General features: G+C 55.7%; 1 protein-coding gene across 2 annotated transcripts in view; it reads left to right on the forward strand.

Moving 5' to 3' along the window:
• The window catches only part of SELENOI (selenoprotein I), a gene marked incomplete at its 3' end in the record, with an annotated part of 33,293 nt that overhangs the window by 2,990 nt on the left and 14,677 nt on the right, over positions 1-15,626 (forward strand). For both annotated transcript variants that reach the window (XM_082047974.1, XM_082047975.1), the window contains exons 2-3: positions 14,540-14,608; positions 14,875-14,983. In XM_082047974.1, the coding sequence (XP_081904100.1) occupies positions 14,540-14,608; positions 14,875-14,983 (178 nt within the window). The remainder of the gene's footprint in view (positions 1-14,539; positions 14,609-14,874; positions 14,984-15,626) is intronic.

Genomic DNA, 15,626 nt, shown 5'->3' on the forward strand with positions numbered 1-15,626 from the left:
AATGGGCAGAGCAAGGAATGAACAGTGTGGAGTGTGTGTGGATGGCAAAGGGAAATAACGGAAGAGTGATTTAGCTGTTGCTGAGCTGCTTTCTCTGCCTCGTCCCCAAAGCAGGGCTGCGTTTAACCTTCGTGGAAGGGGTCGGCGTGTGGCAGCAGCACAGCAGGTCACCTCAGAAGGTGGCTCACGTTGAATACGTACCCAAAGCCAGCGTAGCTGGGACGCTGCTATGACGAGCGACCGCTCCGAGGTGGGACCATCCGCAAAGGTGATGGATGCGTGGTGAGAACCAAACCCTCTGCGGGAAGACTCCAGCGGTTCCTGCTGCAAATGACTCTGCCGCAGCCTTTGAGCTGTGGCCGGCAGGAGCTCTCCAGCCCGCACGCGGTAGATTTGGAGAAGAACGAGCAGATTCAGGGAGATATGGAGGAGGCAACATGTGTCCAAGGGAAGGAATGTGTGCCTGCTCTTGAAGAGGAGCTGGTGTCCCTGGAGCTGGTGGAGCAGGAGAGCTCCATGCAAGACAATCCACAGTGTTCTCCAGCCCAGACTGGTTTTCTCCTCCCGTTGCTGCCAGGAGCGCAGATGGGAAGCGGCGTGTCAGGAGTCCAGATGGTTTTAGCTTTGCAAAGCACACATTTCTCTTGGCTGGAGGAGAAGGAGGTGTGGGCTCCTTCTGGCAGACGCTGGCTTGGTGCCACGGGTGGCGCGGCCTCGGGGGAACCATCCTTTATCTGCTCGGGAAGGGACACCCAAGAGCTCCTCTGACTCAGGAACCTGTGCAGCAAAAAGCGCCACATTATCAGAAAGGTTTTATTTGTAGCTCTAACGCTTCTTCAGTAGGAGACAGGGGTTTGGGTGGAGGTCTTGATATCAGAAATAAATCTCTTGTTTTGAGGCTGTAAAGCAGGATGCGTGTGTCAACCTTCTGAGGAAAAGCAAACCAGATGCTTTGCTGGTGGCGAGTGTTGAATGTCCTCTGCCAAAACCAGGCGCTGTGTGAGTGTTGAGCATGAAATGTCCCTCTGCCAGGAAGGACACAGCCAGGCCCTGCTGTTACGGAGTGAAAACCTTGCAGCTGGATGCCAGAGGTCATGATCTGCTTCTTAAAAACCTGTCTGCAAATTGCTTTCTGGCAGGCTTCTGGGCAACTGCCTATAAGTTATGGGGGGTGGAAATGAGACCGTCTGGAACATTCCCAGGGGCTTCTGCTCCTACTTTGCTTTCTCTAGGAGACAGACCTCCCCCTTTCTTCCCTCCAGGCTGCCTCCGAGTCAGGTTTTCACAGAGCAACCCAAACGTCTCGCACTTGTGCAGTTGTCTCTGCCTTTCCCAAGCGCGGTGCCCGGAGCTGGGTGCAGCGCGAGCTGCAGCCTCGCCAGCGGAGAAGGGGAGGACGGCTCCGTGCGTTGCACTCAGCACTGGTGTTACCTCTGCTCGTGTGTCTTGGCAGGCTGCATGTCGCTTCTAGCAGCATCAGGACTCTCACGGCTCGTTTTGGTGGGTCGGGGAGGCTGCTGCTGCGGCGCCAAGAGCAGCTGCGGGAGGTGGGACCGGCTGCAAGGGAGGGCAGGATGCTGCAGCTTCACGTGTCCTCTTCGTTACAGGCAGCTTCCATGGTTTGTCACTGTCTTTTTGTGTTCCATTTGCGTGCCCTGTGTTTTCCATCGCTTCTCCTTGCCTGCTGTTGTGTGAGCTGCTTGTGCTTCTGCTTTCTCCAGCTCTCTGTGGGGTCCTGGTGTCTTCTGGGATGGAGCCGCTTGTGACTGTTCCTGGGGCATGTCCTGCAGCCGGATGAGCGGTCGCTGCGTGGCTCTTTCATCCAGCTCACGCAGGAGCAGGGAAGGTACTCGAGTGCTGTGTGTTGTGTTGGGGGCCCTGGCCCCACGTGTCAGCATCTCTACTTGTGCGTGTTCCTCACTGTGTGGATGTGCAGGTACAATGTTGTGATGCTGTCTGAACCTCGGGCTCGTGTCACCCTCAGGAGTACCAGTCTGGGGGAAATGCCGGCGAAGGAAGGCGCGGGAGCGCTGCCTCTCACGTGTGGCACGGCAGGGACGCCAGAGGGAAGGCAAAAACTCATGTCACGTTTGGGTACAAAGTGGGCCAGGCTGGTGTCTCACCCCAGAGGCTTTGGGAGCCGCTGTGGGCTCAGTAAGAGGAAGGTGAATTGGGGCTTGGGAAGTGCCTTTTATAGCAAAACCACTGCACCCCCAAACATCCCCAGTTCCGTGTCCTCGCTCCTGAGCCAGAGCTGGTGCCGGCAGCCGGTGGGGAGCCCGCGGCCAGCAGCGGCACGGGGCCGGCTGGCGGCAGCCTGCTCACCAGTGGCTCCTGCAAAGACATTCTTTGTCTTTTTACCTGTGTGGGCAGTAAAATAAAGTGCTGTTGGTGTCTGCTGCCACACGGCTGCTGGGCTGAGGCCCGGGAGCAGCCGGCAGCGCTCAACCGCTACACAAAGCATCCAGACTCACTGCTCTTCCCGCGTTCTCTCTGCAGCGACCCGCGCTTCGCTGTGCATGTGGCCGTCGATCTGCTGCGAGCTGGCTCTGTTCTCCCAGCACGGAGGAGCTCGGCAGGTCCCGGCATCGCGGTTCTGCTGAGACACGCGGCGCAGAGCTGCCCGGAGCCCGTGGCACAGCGGGGGTGGCATCCCCTGCCTCAGGGAACGAGGGATCTTCTCCAACCACATGTTCCTGCAGGTGGAGAAGGCACCTGGTACCGAGCATGGATGTGTGGCTGGGAGCAAGAAACCCTGTGGTGGGTTCATCCGTAGCAGAGATTTTTGCACTAGGAGATGCTGGTCCATTATGCCAATAAGAAAGATATTTGGGTTCTGCAAGATGCCGTTTAAAATGCTATTTATTAGAGCTAACACTATAAGGAGAGAATAGTATAGATAATATTGCATGTCTTTTAGATGGCAGGAATAGCAAGTGGTGACACATCAAATGGGGTGTCAGTCCATGTACAGGCCCTGTCTGTAGAAGGTATTTCCCACTTTTTAGTCATTCAAGCTATTATAGGATTTTCTTGCAGGAAAACAACTCTATTTGTCATTTCTGGTGTCAGATGGAAAGGATGTTCTTAAGGGCTTCTTGCTGCACTTCTCTTTTCCCAAGTAACAAACAATAGGACAAGGGGAAGTGACCTCAGGTTGTGCCAGGCGAGGTTGAGGTTGCATCTGGGGAACAATTTCTTCCCCAAAGGGCTGTGGGGCATTGGAACAGGCTGCCCAGGGCAGTGCTGGAGTCACCAGCCCTGGAGGGGTTATCTTAGAATGACAGAGTGTCCTGGGCTGGAAGGACCCACCAGGATCATGGAGTCCAACTCGTGTCCCTGCACAGGACACCCCACAGTTCACACCGTGTGTCTGAGGGTTGAACAGACCCGAGATGAGGTTCTGGGGGACGTGGGCTAGAGGTGGCCTTGGCAGTGTGAGGTGAAGGGTTGGACCCGATCTCAGGGTCACTGACTCCTCGACGTACAGCGATCTCCTGGTCAGGGTCACTGCAGCCGCTGGCTTTGCAGGAACATTGGGCCAGGTTCTCCCGCAGTGTCAGGCGAGCCCGTAGCTGGGGAGAGCCGGTGTGCTCAGTGCCCCGAAGAGCTGGGCGTCTAGCCTAAGGGATTTCTTCTGTTTTGTGCCAAGTCCTCTCCTCCCAGATGCTCTTCTCCCTTCCCTGCAGCCTTGTCCCTGATCTCTGGGCTGTCAGCAGCCCAAGCCAGCACCAGCAGTGAACCTGCCAGGCGCCGCAGCTCCACGAGTCAGGCGTGTATCACGCTTCACCTGTTGATTGAACAGGCTTTCGAGGTCCCTTAAGCCGGTCCCACGTGCTGTCCTCTCTACCCTGAAGAAGAGCTTGCTGTTCCCTTCCACCAGCCTCGAGAAATCCTCTTGCCTCAGGCTCGAAGCAGCACGGAGAGCAGCGTGCAGCTGCTGCGCTGCGGGAAGCAGATGGCTGCAGGCTGCCCCGGCAGGATTTTACAGCCCTAAAGAGATCTCTGCAGGGTTTGCTTTGCCGAGCAGAGACGTAAAGTGGCGGTTCAGACCGGTGGAACAACAACAAAACCGGGAGAGCAGCAGAAAGGGAAGGCTTTGGGATGCCAGCGATGTGATGGGAGGCTTGAGGCCACAGTGATTCAAAGGCCACTCTTGTCCCCAGAGTAACAACTTGTCTTCTGCAGAGTCCTGAGCAGGTAGGCTGTGGAGGAGGAGAAGCTGTTGAGCCCTGTTCCTGAATCACTTAACTCCTTCCCCAGGGACTCTTTAAATTGCTCTGAGCCTTTCAACAGCCACAGCTTCCCAAGGTGCCACTCGGCCGCACTGTGTTGCAGAGGATGCTCTGAGGAACTCCACAAGTCCTCCTGGACTTCGTGACACTTCACATGAGCAGCCGCAAAAGTCAGAGGTGTTTTTCTTCTTTCTTCTCCCACTCCGCAGTGAAATTCAGGGGTTTGAACCTCTGCCCAGCTTAGTGTGTCCCTTGCAAAATCTGCCATGGTTGGAGGAGACAGCAGCAGCTCTTATAATGAACTAGAAACAACCTGATTCATGAGCTTTGGCTGAACTTGTGTGTGTGCTAAGCAATGAAACGAGGGTAAGGGATTTGTCTTGCTTTCCAGAGACACTCCTGATGTGGGTTGTAAGGTTTTGGTGAGTGATGAGCTAATCCCACTCCCAGGACCTAATCTGTGTGCATTTACATCTCATCATCTCCAACAATCCTGAAACAGCTGCTGGATCTCGGGGTGCTGTTTGCTGCTGCCACAGGTCTGGTTTCTGAGCGGTGACCTTTGCTCTACGGGGAATCAAAGATACTGAACCTTGTTTCAGTGGGGGATTCCCAGACTCTCTGTTTTCAGCCACACAGGGCGGTGATGAAGCCTTTTGTGGTCGGGAACCTGCTGCTGTTCCACTCTGCAGCGGGTCCTGCAGGGTTTCCGGGAAGGAACCTCAAACCTCTGTGGGTTTTGGTATGAGAAGGAGACTCTCTTGGGGACTTGGCTGCAAACAGCGGGTGCAGCGGCGCAGCTGTCGGGCCGGGGCTGCTCTTCTCCGGGTGCTTTTTTGATGCTCGTGGGGTGATGCTTGTGCTGCTGCAAACCCCCTGTCTGCCCCTTCCTTCCTGGGAGCGGAGCTGTTTGGCTCCACACTGTGTTTCTCTGGGTTGTTTTTGCGGTCCTTACCCTTCAGGGTGTGAATTGGGCAGCTTGCATGTGTGGTGAGCGGGTACCTTGTCCTGTCCCGCAGCGGGAACCCTCCCAGCTCTTCTCTTGCCGTGCAGGTGAAGGACACAAGATCCCTCCGCATCCTCGGCCCCACCTGAAGCAGAAGGTTCCTGTCCCATCAGCTGAACCCAGGTGCCTCTCTCGTGGGTGTGAGCGCAATGGAGCGCTGGGAATGCAGAGCTGCTCAGCACCTTTGGCTCTCCAGATTCCCTTTGGAAAGGAAAAAGTCTGTTATTTACTCTGTGTTTTTGCTTTGGATATCTGGTAGATCTTTGCACACACCTTCCTCTTTGGAGCCTGCTGCGCTGGTTGTATAGGTGTCCCACACCTTCCGTAGAGCGCTCCGTCTCCATTGGCACCATTGGCACAGAGCTGGTGCCCAAACAAATGAGCGGAGGGATGTGGAAGGAAGGAGCAGCTGAGGTGGGTGACACTGATAAGCGTGTGGGGGTATTTGGCTGTTTGGGCCGTTTCCACGAGCTGGGGGAGCCGTGTCGCGGCTCTGCCTCCAGTGCTCGCCCAGTGTCACGAGGTGCACGAAGCAGTCGCTTCAAAATACCTCAGGCTGCTTGTCAGTCCGTCTTGGGTCTCTTTAATTGCTCTGAGAGTCTACTGCCATGTCTATTGGTGCGTGTTGAGTCTTGGCTACAATGAACTTCATCATAAAAGTCACTCTTTACTAATTAGCAGCAAGTGTTTGGCTGTTGGGACTGTTTGGAAGAGAAGCGGAGAGCGTTGTGGAAATTGAAGTATCACTTTCCATAGCTGGCTCGGGAAATGGCCACGTTATCAGGGCTCGTAGAATTGACCTGACGTGCTGTGCTTCAAGTCTTGCACAATTCGGGGTGTCAGGGCTTGCAAAGCAATGCAGCTTTTTTTCTGTTAATTGTGAGTTTCCTCTTTGCGGATGAGGCAGGATGAGGGATATGGAGAGGCAGAGGGTTATGTGCTATAGGGGGTTATGTGCTATAGGGGGTTATGTGCTATAGGGGGTTATGTGCTATAGGGGGTTATGTGCTTTGGAAAACAACTGTTTTGTTTGTGCCCGTCGCATAGGTTCTGTTGAAACTTGGTCGTCTTCCCCCTCCCTCCCAGCAGCGCCTCGTTCGTCTGCGATCGGCTCCCGATATGCATGAGCTTGTGCTTTCCTTTGATACGTATACTTAGAAATTCAAGTTGATTTATTTTTTCCTAGGGATTGTAATGAATTCTCTTCTCTTGCACTGACTTGTGTGTTCCCCTGCTTGGCGGGTTGGCATCAAACCCAGCTCTGTGCTGGATTCGACCCAGTTCTGCCGTGATCGCGTCCTCTGGAGGGGAGAGCGGGGCTGTGGTCCTGTGAGTGTCTGCAGCTCCCTGGAGAGGATAAATCACCAGCAGAAACAGAGTTTTGGGGTGGTCTTTTGGCCTGAATGCCCTCGGGGGGCACAGGGTGGGTGCTGAAGTGTGCCCAGGGGTGGCGAGTGGCTCCTGCCGTTTCACCCTGCTCCTTTCTGTTCTCCTCGGGCACCAGGAGCAGGATCACAAAACCAGCCTGACCCCCCTTCAGGTACTCCAGCCCTTTGTTTTGCAGTCCAAACCAGCAGGAAAGTCTTTCGGCTGTCACGGTGTTATTGTAACGGGTTTCCTGTTTGTGCATTTTGGCTCCTGCCTCTTCTTCCTCCCCAGAGTGGTTGCTCCGATCCCTCGCTTCCCACTCCACGGCTGCTTCTCTAACCGCATCCCTGCCTCGGCTCCCTGAAGGTTCATCTTTCCCACTCCTGTACTCACCATCTGTGTGTCCGTTCCGCAGCCGATCACCTCGGACTGTAGCAGAAGTGGTGGTGACCCATATTCATGGCTATTTAATGCTCCCAAACAGAGGGAGAGCTCCTGGATGCAGCCGGAGCTGGCAGGCCGCTCGCTGGAGCCTGCCATCAACACCAAGTGTTGCTCCACGTTGCATATCCACAGGGAAATGATTTTCCCCCACCAGCACGATGACGGGACGGGGTTGGCATCAGGAGCAGGGTGGTGGGGCCGGCTGCTCGTTCAGGGGCTGGCACAGAGCAGCTCGGGCAGCCGAGGATCGACTGGAGCGTGGGCTCCCTGTTGGGCGGGTCTTTGTGAGGTGGATTCCTGGGGTGACCACGGGCAGGTCCTTGGAGCAGCTCTGCTGGGGACAGGCTGAGAGTTGGGGTGTTCAGCTGGAGGAGCTCGGGGGAGACCTTAGCACGGCCTTTCCAGACTTAAAAGGGGCCTGTAAGAAAGATGGGGACAGACTTTTGAGCAGGGCCTATTGTGACAGGGCAAGGGGTGATGGTTTTAAACCAAAGGAGGGAGATTCAGGCCGGACATGATGCAGAAATTGTTTGTGCTGAGGGTGGTGAGAGCCTGGCCCAGGTTGGCCAGAGAGGTGGTGGCTGAACCATGCCTGGAGACATCCCAGGCCAGGCTGGACGGGGCTCTGAGCAACCTGAGCTGGTGCAGATGTCCCTGCTCATGGCAGGGGGGGCACCGGGGAGCTGGGAAGATCCCTTCCTTCCCACCCAAACTATTAAATGATTCTTTTATGGGCTGCTGTGCTGCGGAGCAGATCTGGCCCATGGAGGGGCTGGGTCAGGCTGTTTGCAAACATGCTGCGTGTCAGCTCGGTCTGGGCTGTTTGCTGATGTTTTGCATCCAAGTGTCCTTGTTCTGTCCCTCTGTGCTACCTCAGCTCTGAGGTCAAGCTGTTGTCCCCATGAGCATTGCTCTCCCTGTAGCCAATTCCTCCTCCTGGAGTGGGGCCGTTTCTGCACACTCCTCAGTCACCACGGCTGTGGTCCCAAACATGTCCTGTGCCTCCAGAACCGTGGGGAACAATTTCTTCCCCAAAGGGCTGTGGGGCATTGGAACAGGCTGCCCAGGGCAGTGCTGGAATCACCAGCCCTGCAGGGTTGGACAGACAGATGAGGTTCTCAGGACATGGGGCAGTGCCGGGGTGGATTTATGGTTGCTCGATGATCTTAAAGGTCTTTTCCAGCCAAAGCGACTCTATGATTAGAAGGAAGAGCGAGCCTCTCCCCAGCACTCATCACCGTGGGCTTTACTGGAGGGGTGACCCCACGTCCGTGTTTGCAGAAGGCAGGAACGATCCCCCAGCTGGTAGAGCGAGAGCCGAGGGTCTGAACACGTGAGAGCGTCGGCAGGGCAGAAATCTGGTTTTCAAATGAATTTCCACGCTCTGTGGGGCCCGGGGAGCAGGAAGGAGCCTTGTGCTCAGCGCGGTGTCTGCTCTTGGAGGAGCGGGCTCTGAGCTTGCCAGGTCCCCTACGGGCCATGTTTTGATGCGCCTGTAATTGCTAAATGTCTAAAAGCTGCATGGTGAAGAACAGGAGCAGACGGGAGCCTGACCCCGCGGTGCCTGCGGGTTTGCCGCTGCCAACGCGCTCCCTTCTTGTGCCAGCCGAGAAACGACCTTAGAAAAGACAAACACACCTGGAGTTAATAAGTACCATTAAAGCCCGATGTGGCTTCGGCATCGACACATCGTGGGCATAGTGCAAGCGTGACTTGTTTGCACTGGCACGGCTGCGCTCAGCTACGTGGACGGGGGTTTGTTGAGTTCGCTGCCTCCTGGCTTATCTCGAGCCTGCTGGGAGAAGGTTCTTAGCCTTGTGCCCTTGCCATGCTTAAGGAGATTTATAGGAAACAGCCGTATGGACGTGGCGGAGCTGCTGTGCCGAGCTCCCTCTGCTCCCGCTGCCGGTGCGGGCGCTGAGCGATGGGGCTCGTGGAGCTCGCCGGGGTGTCCACGAGCAAAATAGGGTGTCCAAAGGCATCTTTGGCTGCTGTCCCCGGCTGTGCCACCACCTCTGTCCTCCCCAGCCCGCCCCGGATCCATTCAGGTGTGACACCGGGTGACAATGTTTGATCTGCCGCTGGCTCCTGGTGACCGGATTACATAAAAGCGACGTTGTTTTTCTGGACAGGACGGCTGTTGGTAGAATCTGGGCTGTAAATCTGTATTGCTTTTCCTCCTTGGACACATAATTGGATCTTCCGGAGATGTCCTGGTTGCATGATTAATGTTGTTTTTAAGCTGTATGAGCCATTTGCTCTGTTCTTTTCTTAAGAAGTTTAAAACCAAATCCCGAGGGGACTGGCTGGGCTGGGCTGGCTCTTTCCTGCGATCATAAAGAGAAGCGACATCCACATGCACGGTGCTATTTTAGAGCAGGGTCCTTACAAATGCCTGTCTGCTTTGAGAAGCAGCTTCTGGGGAGTACAAAACTCCTTCTGTGCATTAGCACTTTTCGGTTGACCTTATCTCCCTGGAGATGAGGGAGAAATCAGGACTCCTAGCTGGTGCTATTCATGGACTGTGATAGAAAGATGACTTGGAGAAGGATAATAGTCACATATGTGAGTCACTAGACCGGTGCATAGGGATCCAAATTGAAAAGGTGATGCTAATTTGCCGTGAGGATGAGGTGGGTGAATTCTGGCGGTGGTGCTGAGTGTGGTGAGTTAAACACCACGGGGTTTGTGGCCTCAGGAGCGTTTCATCAGAGCAACAGCAGCGAGTTTGGGGGGTACGAGCCCCAAGCCTCAGCCTGGTGCTCCTGGGGACAGTTGGGCTGTTTTCTCAGCTTTGCTCCGACATGCAAGTGTGTGTGAACAGCCAGATCACAGAATCATTTTGGTTGGAAAAGACCCTCAGGCTCATTGAATCCAACCATAACCCACCCCTGTCCCTGCCCCATGTCCTGAGAACCTCATGTCCGTCTGTCCAGCCCTCCAGGGCTGGTGACTCCAGCACTGCCCTGGGCAGCCTGTTCCAATGCCCCACAGCCCTTTGGGGAAGAAGTTGTTCCCCACATCCAACCTCAACCTCCCCTGGCGCAACTTGAGGCGGTTTCTTTGTGTCCCTGTCTCCCCTCAGCTCCAGTTCTCCAGGCTGAGCCCCCGGCTCCCCTGTTGCTCCCATCACCCGTGTGCTGCAGGAGGTGCCCGCCAGGTCGCTGCTGTTCTGGAGGTGGCCTTGTCCTGGCTGCCGGGAGCACTGTCCCTTAGGGTGACACCAGCCCAGCCCCAGCTCCGTCCCTTTGCTCTCTTGGTGTCCCCTGAGTGGGCAGAGCACCCATGCACCTCCCTCCCTCCAGGACACGGGCTGAGACCGGGGTGGTTGTATCAGCAAAGCTCTGCAAAACAGCTGCTTTCCCCCTTGAGAAACGTCTCCTTCCCAGGTCTTTGAGTCCTGCGAACAAGGTGGAACATGCGTGGCCATGGGGAAAAGCTGCTTTTTGACTATTATCCCCAAACGCTGGGGAGAGGGGGAAAGCTTCCCGGGATATGGGCCTGGGGAAGCTTCCCCGAGGTACCTCCGAACACAAGCATAGAGACACCAGAGCAATTCCCCTGCCTTGCTGCAAACGCTGCGTCTGTTTGCTCGATCCGGCTGTTTTGGGGATAATGAGATTTAATCAGCCTCCCACTCTCCTCCTTGCCTAACCAGTGGTTTAAATCCTATTATCTTGTAAAGCGTTTGGAATTCTGTCCTCCAAAACTGCTTTAAGCTGGGATGGAAATTCCTGGAGGCTTAAACCTCGCCTCGGTACGGCAGCGAGCTGCAGGTTTTGTTACCACTTGCTCTGCAGCTCCTACGGGCTCGGTGGCGTGGACGGGAGCCGCAGCGAGACGGAGGGGAGGGGCTGCTGGACGTACAGGAGTGTTCGCCAGGGATGGGATTCACTGGGGAACAAATGCTGTGAGCTCTTAACCTGTGTGTCAGAGCCCTGTGAGAACCACTGGTCCTTCTTTGCGCTGGCAACTGCCTTGTGAGGTGTTGCTTTGCCCTTTCCCAGTGCTATTTAATATCTTCATCAGTGACGCAGTGGGATCGAGTGCATCCTCAGCAAATCTGCAGGTGCCACCAAGCTGAGTGGTGCAGGGGACACAGCTGAGGGACGGGATCCACCCAGAGGGACCTGGACAAGCTGGAGCAGTGGGGCCATGTGAACATCATGAGGGTCAACAAGGCCAAGGGCAAGGTCCTGCACCTGGGTCGGGGCAACCCCGGTGTCGGTCCAGGCTGGGGATGCAGGGATGGGGAGCAGCCCCAGGAGAAGGACTTGGGGTGCTGGGGTGAGACATTGGACATGAGCCAACAACAACGATGCTTTTAAACTAAAACAGGGGAGATTCAGGCTGGACATGATGCAGAAATTATTTGCACTGAGTGTGGTGAGAGGTGGTGGCTGAACCATCCCTGGAGACATCCCAGGCCAGGCTGGACGGGGCTCTGAGCAACCTGATCTCATAGAATCACAGAATGTCCTGAGCTGGAAGGACCCACCAGGATCATGGAGTCCAACTGCTGTCCCTGCACAGGACACCCCACAGGTCACCCCGTGTGTCTGAGGACGTTGTCCAGTCTCTTGTTGAACACTGTCAGGTTGGGGCCGTGACACCTCCCTGGGGAGCCTGTTCAGTGTCCAGCACCTCTGGGGAAGAACCTTTTCCTCATGTCCCACTGCCCCTCCCTGGCACATCTCCTGCCGTTCCCTGGGCTCTGTCACTGTCACAGAGCAGAGCTCAGCCTGCCCCTCCTGCTCCTGCTGAGGAACCTGCAGCCCATGAGCTCTGCCCTCACTCTGCTCTGCTCCAGCTGAACAAACCCAGGGACTGCAGCCGCTGCTCACACGGCTTCCCCTCCAAACCCTGCACCAACTTGGCAGCCTCTTCTGGACACTGTCCAGCAGCTTTGTCTCCTTTTCTCCTGTGTCCCCAGCCCTGCACACAGTGAATGCTGCAGGTGAGGCCGCCCCAGCGCAGAGCAGAGCGGGACGATCCCCCCTGCCCGGCTGGCCGTGCTGTGCTGGGTGCACCAGGACACGGGGCCCTCTTGGCTCCAGGGACACTGGTGGCTCATGTTCAACTGGCCATCGACCAGAACCCCCAGATCTCTCTTTGCAGAGCTGCTCTCCAGCATCTCGTCCCCCCGTCTGTCTGTACAGCCGGGGTTGCCGTGTCCCAGGTGCAAAATCCAGCACTTGCTCTTGCTGAACTTCATGCAGTTGGCGATTGCCCAGGTCTCCAGTTTGTCCAGATCCCTCTGCAGGGCCTCTCTGCCCTCCACAGTGTCAACAGCTGCCCCCATTTTTATGTCATCTGGGTGAAGGTGTCCCTGCTCATAGCAGGGGCTTGGAATAAATGGGCTTTGAAGGTCACTCCCCACCCAAACTCTTCTATGATTCTACGATCCCACCTCTTTCTTCCCAGATTTTGAAACGGGCAGGCTGTCCCCTTCCCTTCCAGGGTTTCCAGCCGAGGAGAGGAGCACGGGGAGAGGAACAAGCCGTGGGTGCGGAGACGGTGGCTCGTTCAAGGCCGTGGGATGGGACCCGCAGCTGCTCTCTGCTGATGGGTTTCCCTTACCAACCAAACCCCCTTCTCTCGAGGGGCGCACAGTGTGTCCGTGGCGGTGCGGAGTGCGTGGCTGTGATTTGCTCTCCATGGCGCTGCTCCCAGCCTTGCCCCTGGGGTTAGGCTGGCGTGGGATGTGGCGGACGCCGGTGCTGGGACTCAATGGGTGTTGACCCAGCCCCGGGTTCATCGCCTGGGGGGTGGGTGCTGCCCTGCTTGGCACCGGGCACGTCACCTGAGCAGTTCTGTAACCTATGAAGCTTTTCTTGGAATTCTTATCAACGTGTTACGTGGGGACGAGGACTTTAGCCGAGGTGATCTTTGCTAGGAAGGGCAGATAACAGTTCATGGTGCTCTTGAGAGCCAAAGGATGTCAAACTTTAACTTTCTATCTAGAAACTGTTTCATGATTTGGTCTTTGGGTTTTTTTTCTTTTAATTTCTCCAACCTCTCCATGATCTCAAAGCGTTGGGGTGAGGGGTAAGAGCTCTTCCTCCCCATGTCCCAAGAGCAGCAGCTGCCTCTGCAGCAATCGCAGCTCCTGAAGGAGAGGAGCCTTTCTGATGAGCCCTCCGACCCCATCCCACGTGGGCACCCACAGGCCTCCTCGTGTTCACCACCAATCCCCCCCTTTGGAAACACAGACTCCAGCTCACGGAGCAAGATGCTGATCCTTCCCTAAGTCAGCGGGCAGCTGCTTCAAACTGCTCTACTCTAGCCTGAAGAATTTGAAAGTGTCGTGGATCCTACCTGCAAACAGTGAAATCCGTTGCCTGTTCTGCTCCGATCACTTTGTTCCCTTGCTGGCCCCCATCTCTGTCCCCACAATCCAGCCCAGGTCACCTGGGGCTGCACTGGGAAGCTGGGGCCTCTGTATCTCTTCTTAGTGCCCAAAGACCCTCCGTGCCTGAAACTGCGTTGGGATATGTGGGATTTGGAGATACTTGGGGCTGCATGTTGGCGTGTGTGGTGTTTTGGAGCATCTGCAGGACAAGGGAGGTGGTTGAAGACCTTGCTCATGAATATCTGGTTTCTTTCTGGGACGAGAAGGTCTCTTCCAAGTGACTGGAGATGGGTGAGTCAGCGATAGGTGCCATCTGAAGCCCACCAGCTCTTTGCAGGACCTCTGGGCTCCCTCACTGGTTGTGTCCGGGTCGCTCAGAGCTGCCAGCACAGGAATGTGTCCCATGGAGGTCACGGTAGCACCGTGTCTGCCACAGAACAGCCTCCCGTGGTGAGCGCCCCACCACAGGAGCTCCTCGCCATCATGGAGCTCCCTTGGGTGCTGAGCTGAGAAGGTCTCTCACCCTGCTCCTCTTGTGGGGCAGGACTCTCCACATTGCCTGAGCAACACGTCCCTGCCTGAGTCCTTGGTGGGTCGGTCCCGTGGTGCTTGGGGCTGTCACTTCTCTGCTTGTGCAGAGTGCCACCAGGCCAGCGGTGTGGCCTCTGTGGGGAGTGCTGGCTGCAAAAGTGTGTCCTCAAGTCTCTCCCCACCTCCCAAGAACCGCTGCGATGGACACGCTGCTCGTTCTTCTTGTGTCGCTGGAGCTCCTGGCGCTTTTTGGGCTGTTTAACACCGTCCCTGGTGAGAGTCCATCCCTGAGCAGAGTGTGAGGGTGGCAGAGCCTGGCCCAGGCTGCCCAGGGGGTTGTGGAGTCTCCTTCTGTGCAGACATTCCAACCCGCCTGGACACCTTCCTGTGGAACCTCAGCTGGGTGTTCCTGCTCCATGGGGGGATTGCACTGGATGAGCTTTCCAGGGCCCTTCAGCCCCCGACATTCTGGGATTCTTGCAGCACCAAGACTCAAGTAGCAAGTGTCCTCAGGGAAAGCTCAATATTGAGGATTTCTGGCTTTTTACAAGTGTTGCTGGAGCCCTAACTGTTGCTTTTTGGTTTTTTCCCTTGTTTTTGCAGTACAGCGCCGTGGACAGCAACCCCCTGTCTCTGTACGTCATGCATCCCTTCTGGAACACGGTAGTGAAGGTGAGACCTCTCCCTGCCCCGAGTGGGACAGCAGAACTCCCGGCACCACAAAACCTTCTCTCCAAACCTTCAGCTGAAAAGCCCTGCTTGTCTGTGGTGCGACTAATGACAGGGGGTGCTGCCCGCCCCGAGCTCACCGCATCCCGGCCTAAAGCTTCCTGCCGCCCAGCCGGCTCTAACCAGGGCTCTGCCGCGGCTGGGACCAGCACGTGGCCCTTATTACATGTTTTAACGAGTTCCTGTGTTCTTTTGCTGCTTTCCCATAGATCTTCCCTACCTGGCTGGCCCCAAATTTGATAACGTTTTCTGGCTTCCTGCTGCTTGTCTTCAACTTCTTCCTCATGGCATACTTCGACCCTGACTTTTATGCTTCTGGTAAGGCTGCCTGGTCTGTTTGGATGTGAAGCATCAGAGTGGTGACATCTGTCGCCTCCTCTGCTGTGACTTCTGGTGCTTATTGATAAGATTTTAGTCCGGGCCTTCCCAGAGGCAGGTGGCTGTGCCATAGGAGGGACAGTTTAGAGGGGCCGAACTCGCTGGGCTTCACAATAAGGACTTGTCCAAACATGAGAGAGGAGGAAAAGGCTGGAATCTTGAGTAGGAATCATCTCTGCCTACAGAGCAGACAAGAACCCAGTGCTCTCATTTTAAAACCAGGTGGGGTTATGTGGGAAACTCTGTTTCGCTGCAGTCAGCAGGTGGAGCCTTGTTCTTTGCATCCCAGCTAATTGCCCTTTTGCAAACAACCTGCCAGCACCACATTCAGACTAACAAAGGCAAAAATCCTTTCACCGTTCTGCATAAGGATGTGCACAGCTTGGAACTTTCTAACAGGACCCATGTTCGTCTGTTCATGAATCCCACAATTCAGTTGTGTCCCCTTCCCCATGGGGGTGTCCCAAGAAAAACATTAATACAGCATGAGAACATCCATCGCTTATCAATAGTTTCGTCTCCATATTTTCCTCTTTCTCCCCCTGCCATGTTTAGTTCAGGTTGCTCAGAGTTCTAGATCTTC

This window comes from Streptopelia decaocto (assembly GCF_964273445.1).
Source record: "Streptopelia decaocto genome assembly, chromosome: 3".
Taxonomy (NCBI): Eukaryota; Metazoa; Chordata; class Aves; order Columbiformes; family Columbidae; genus Streptopelia; species Streptopelia decaocto.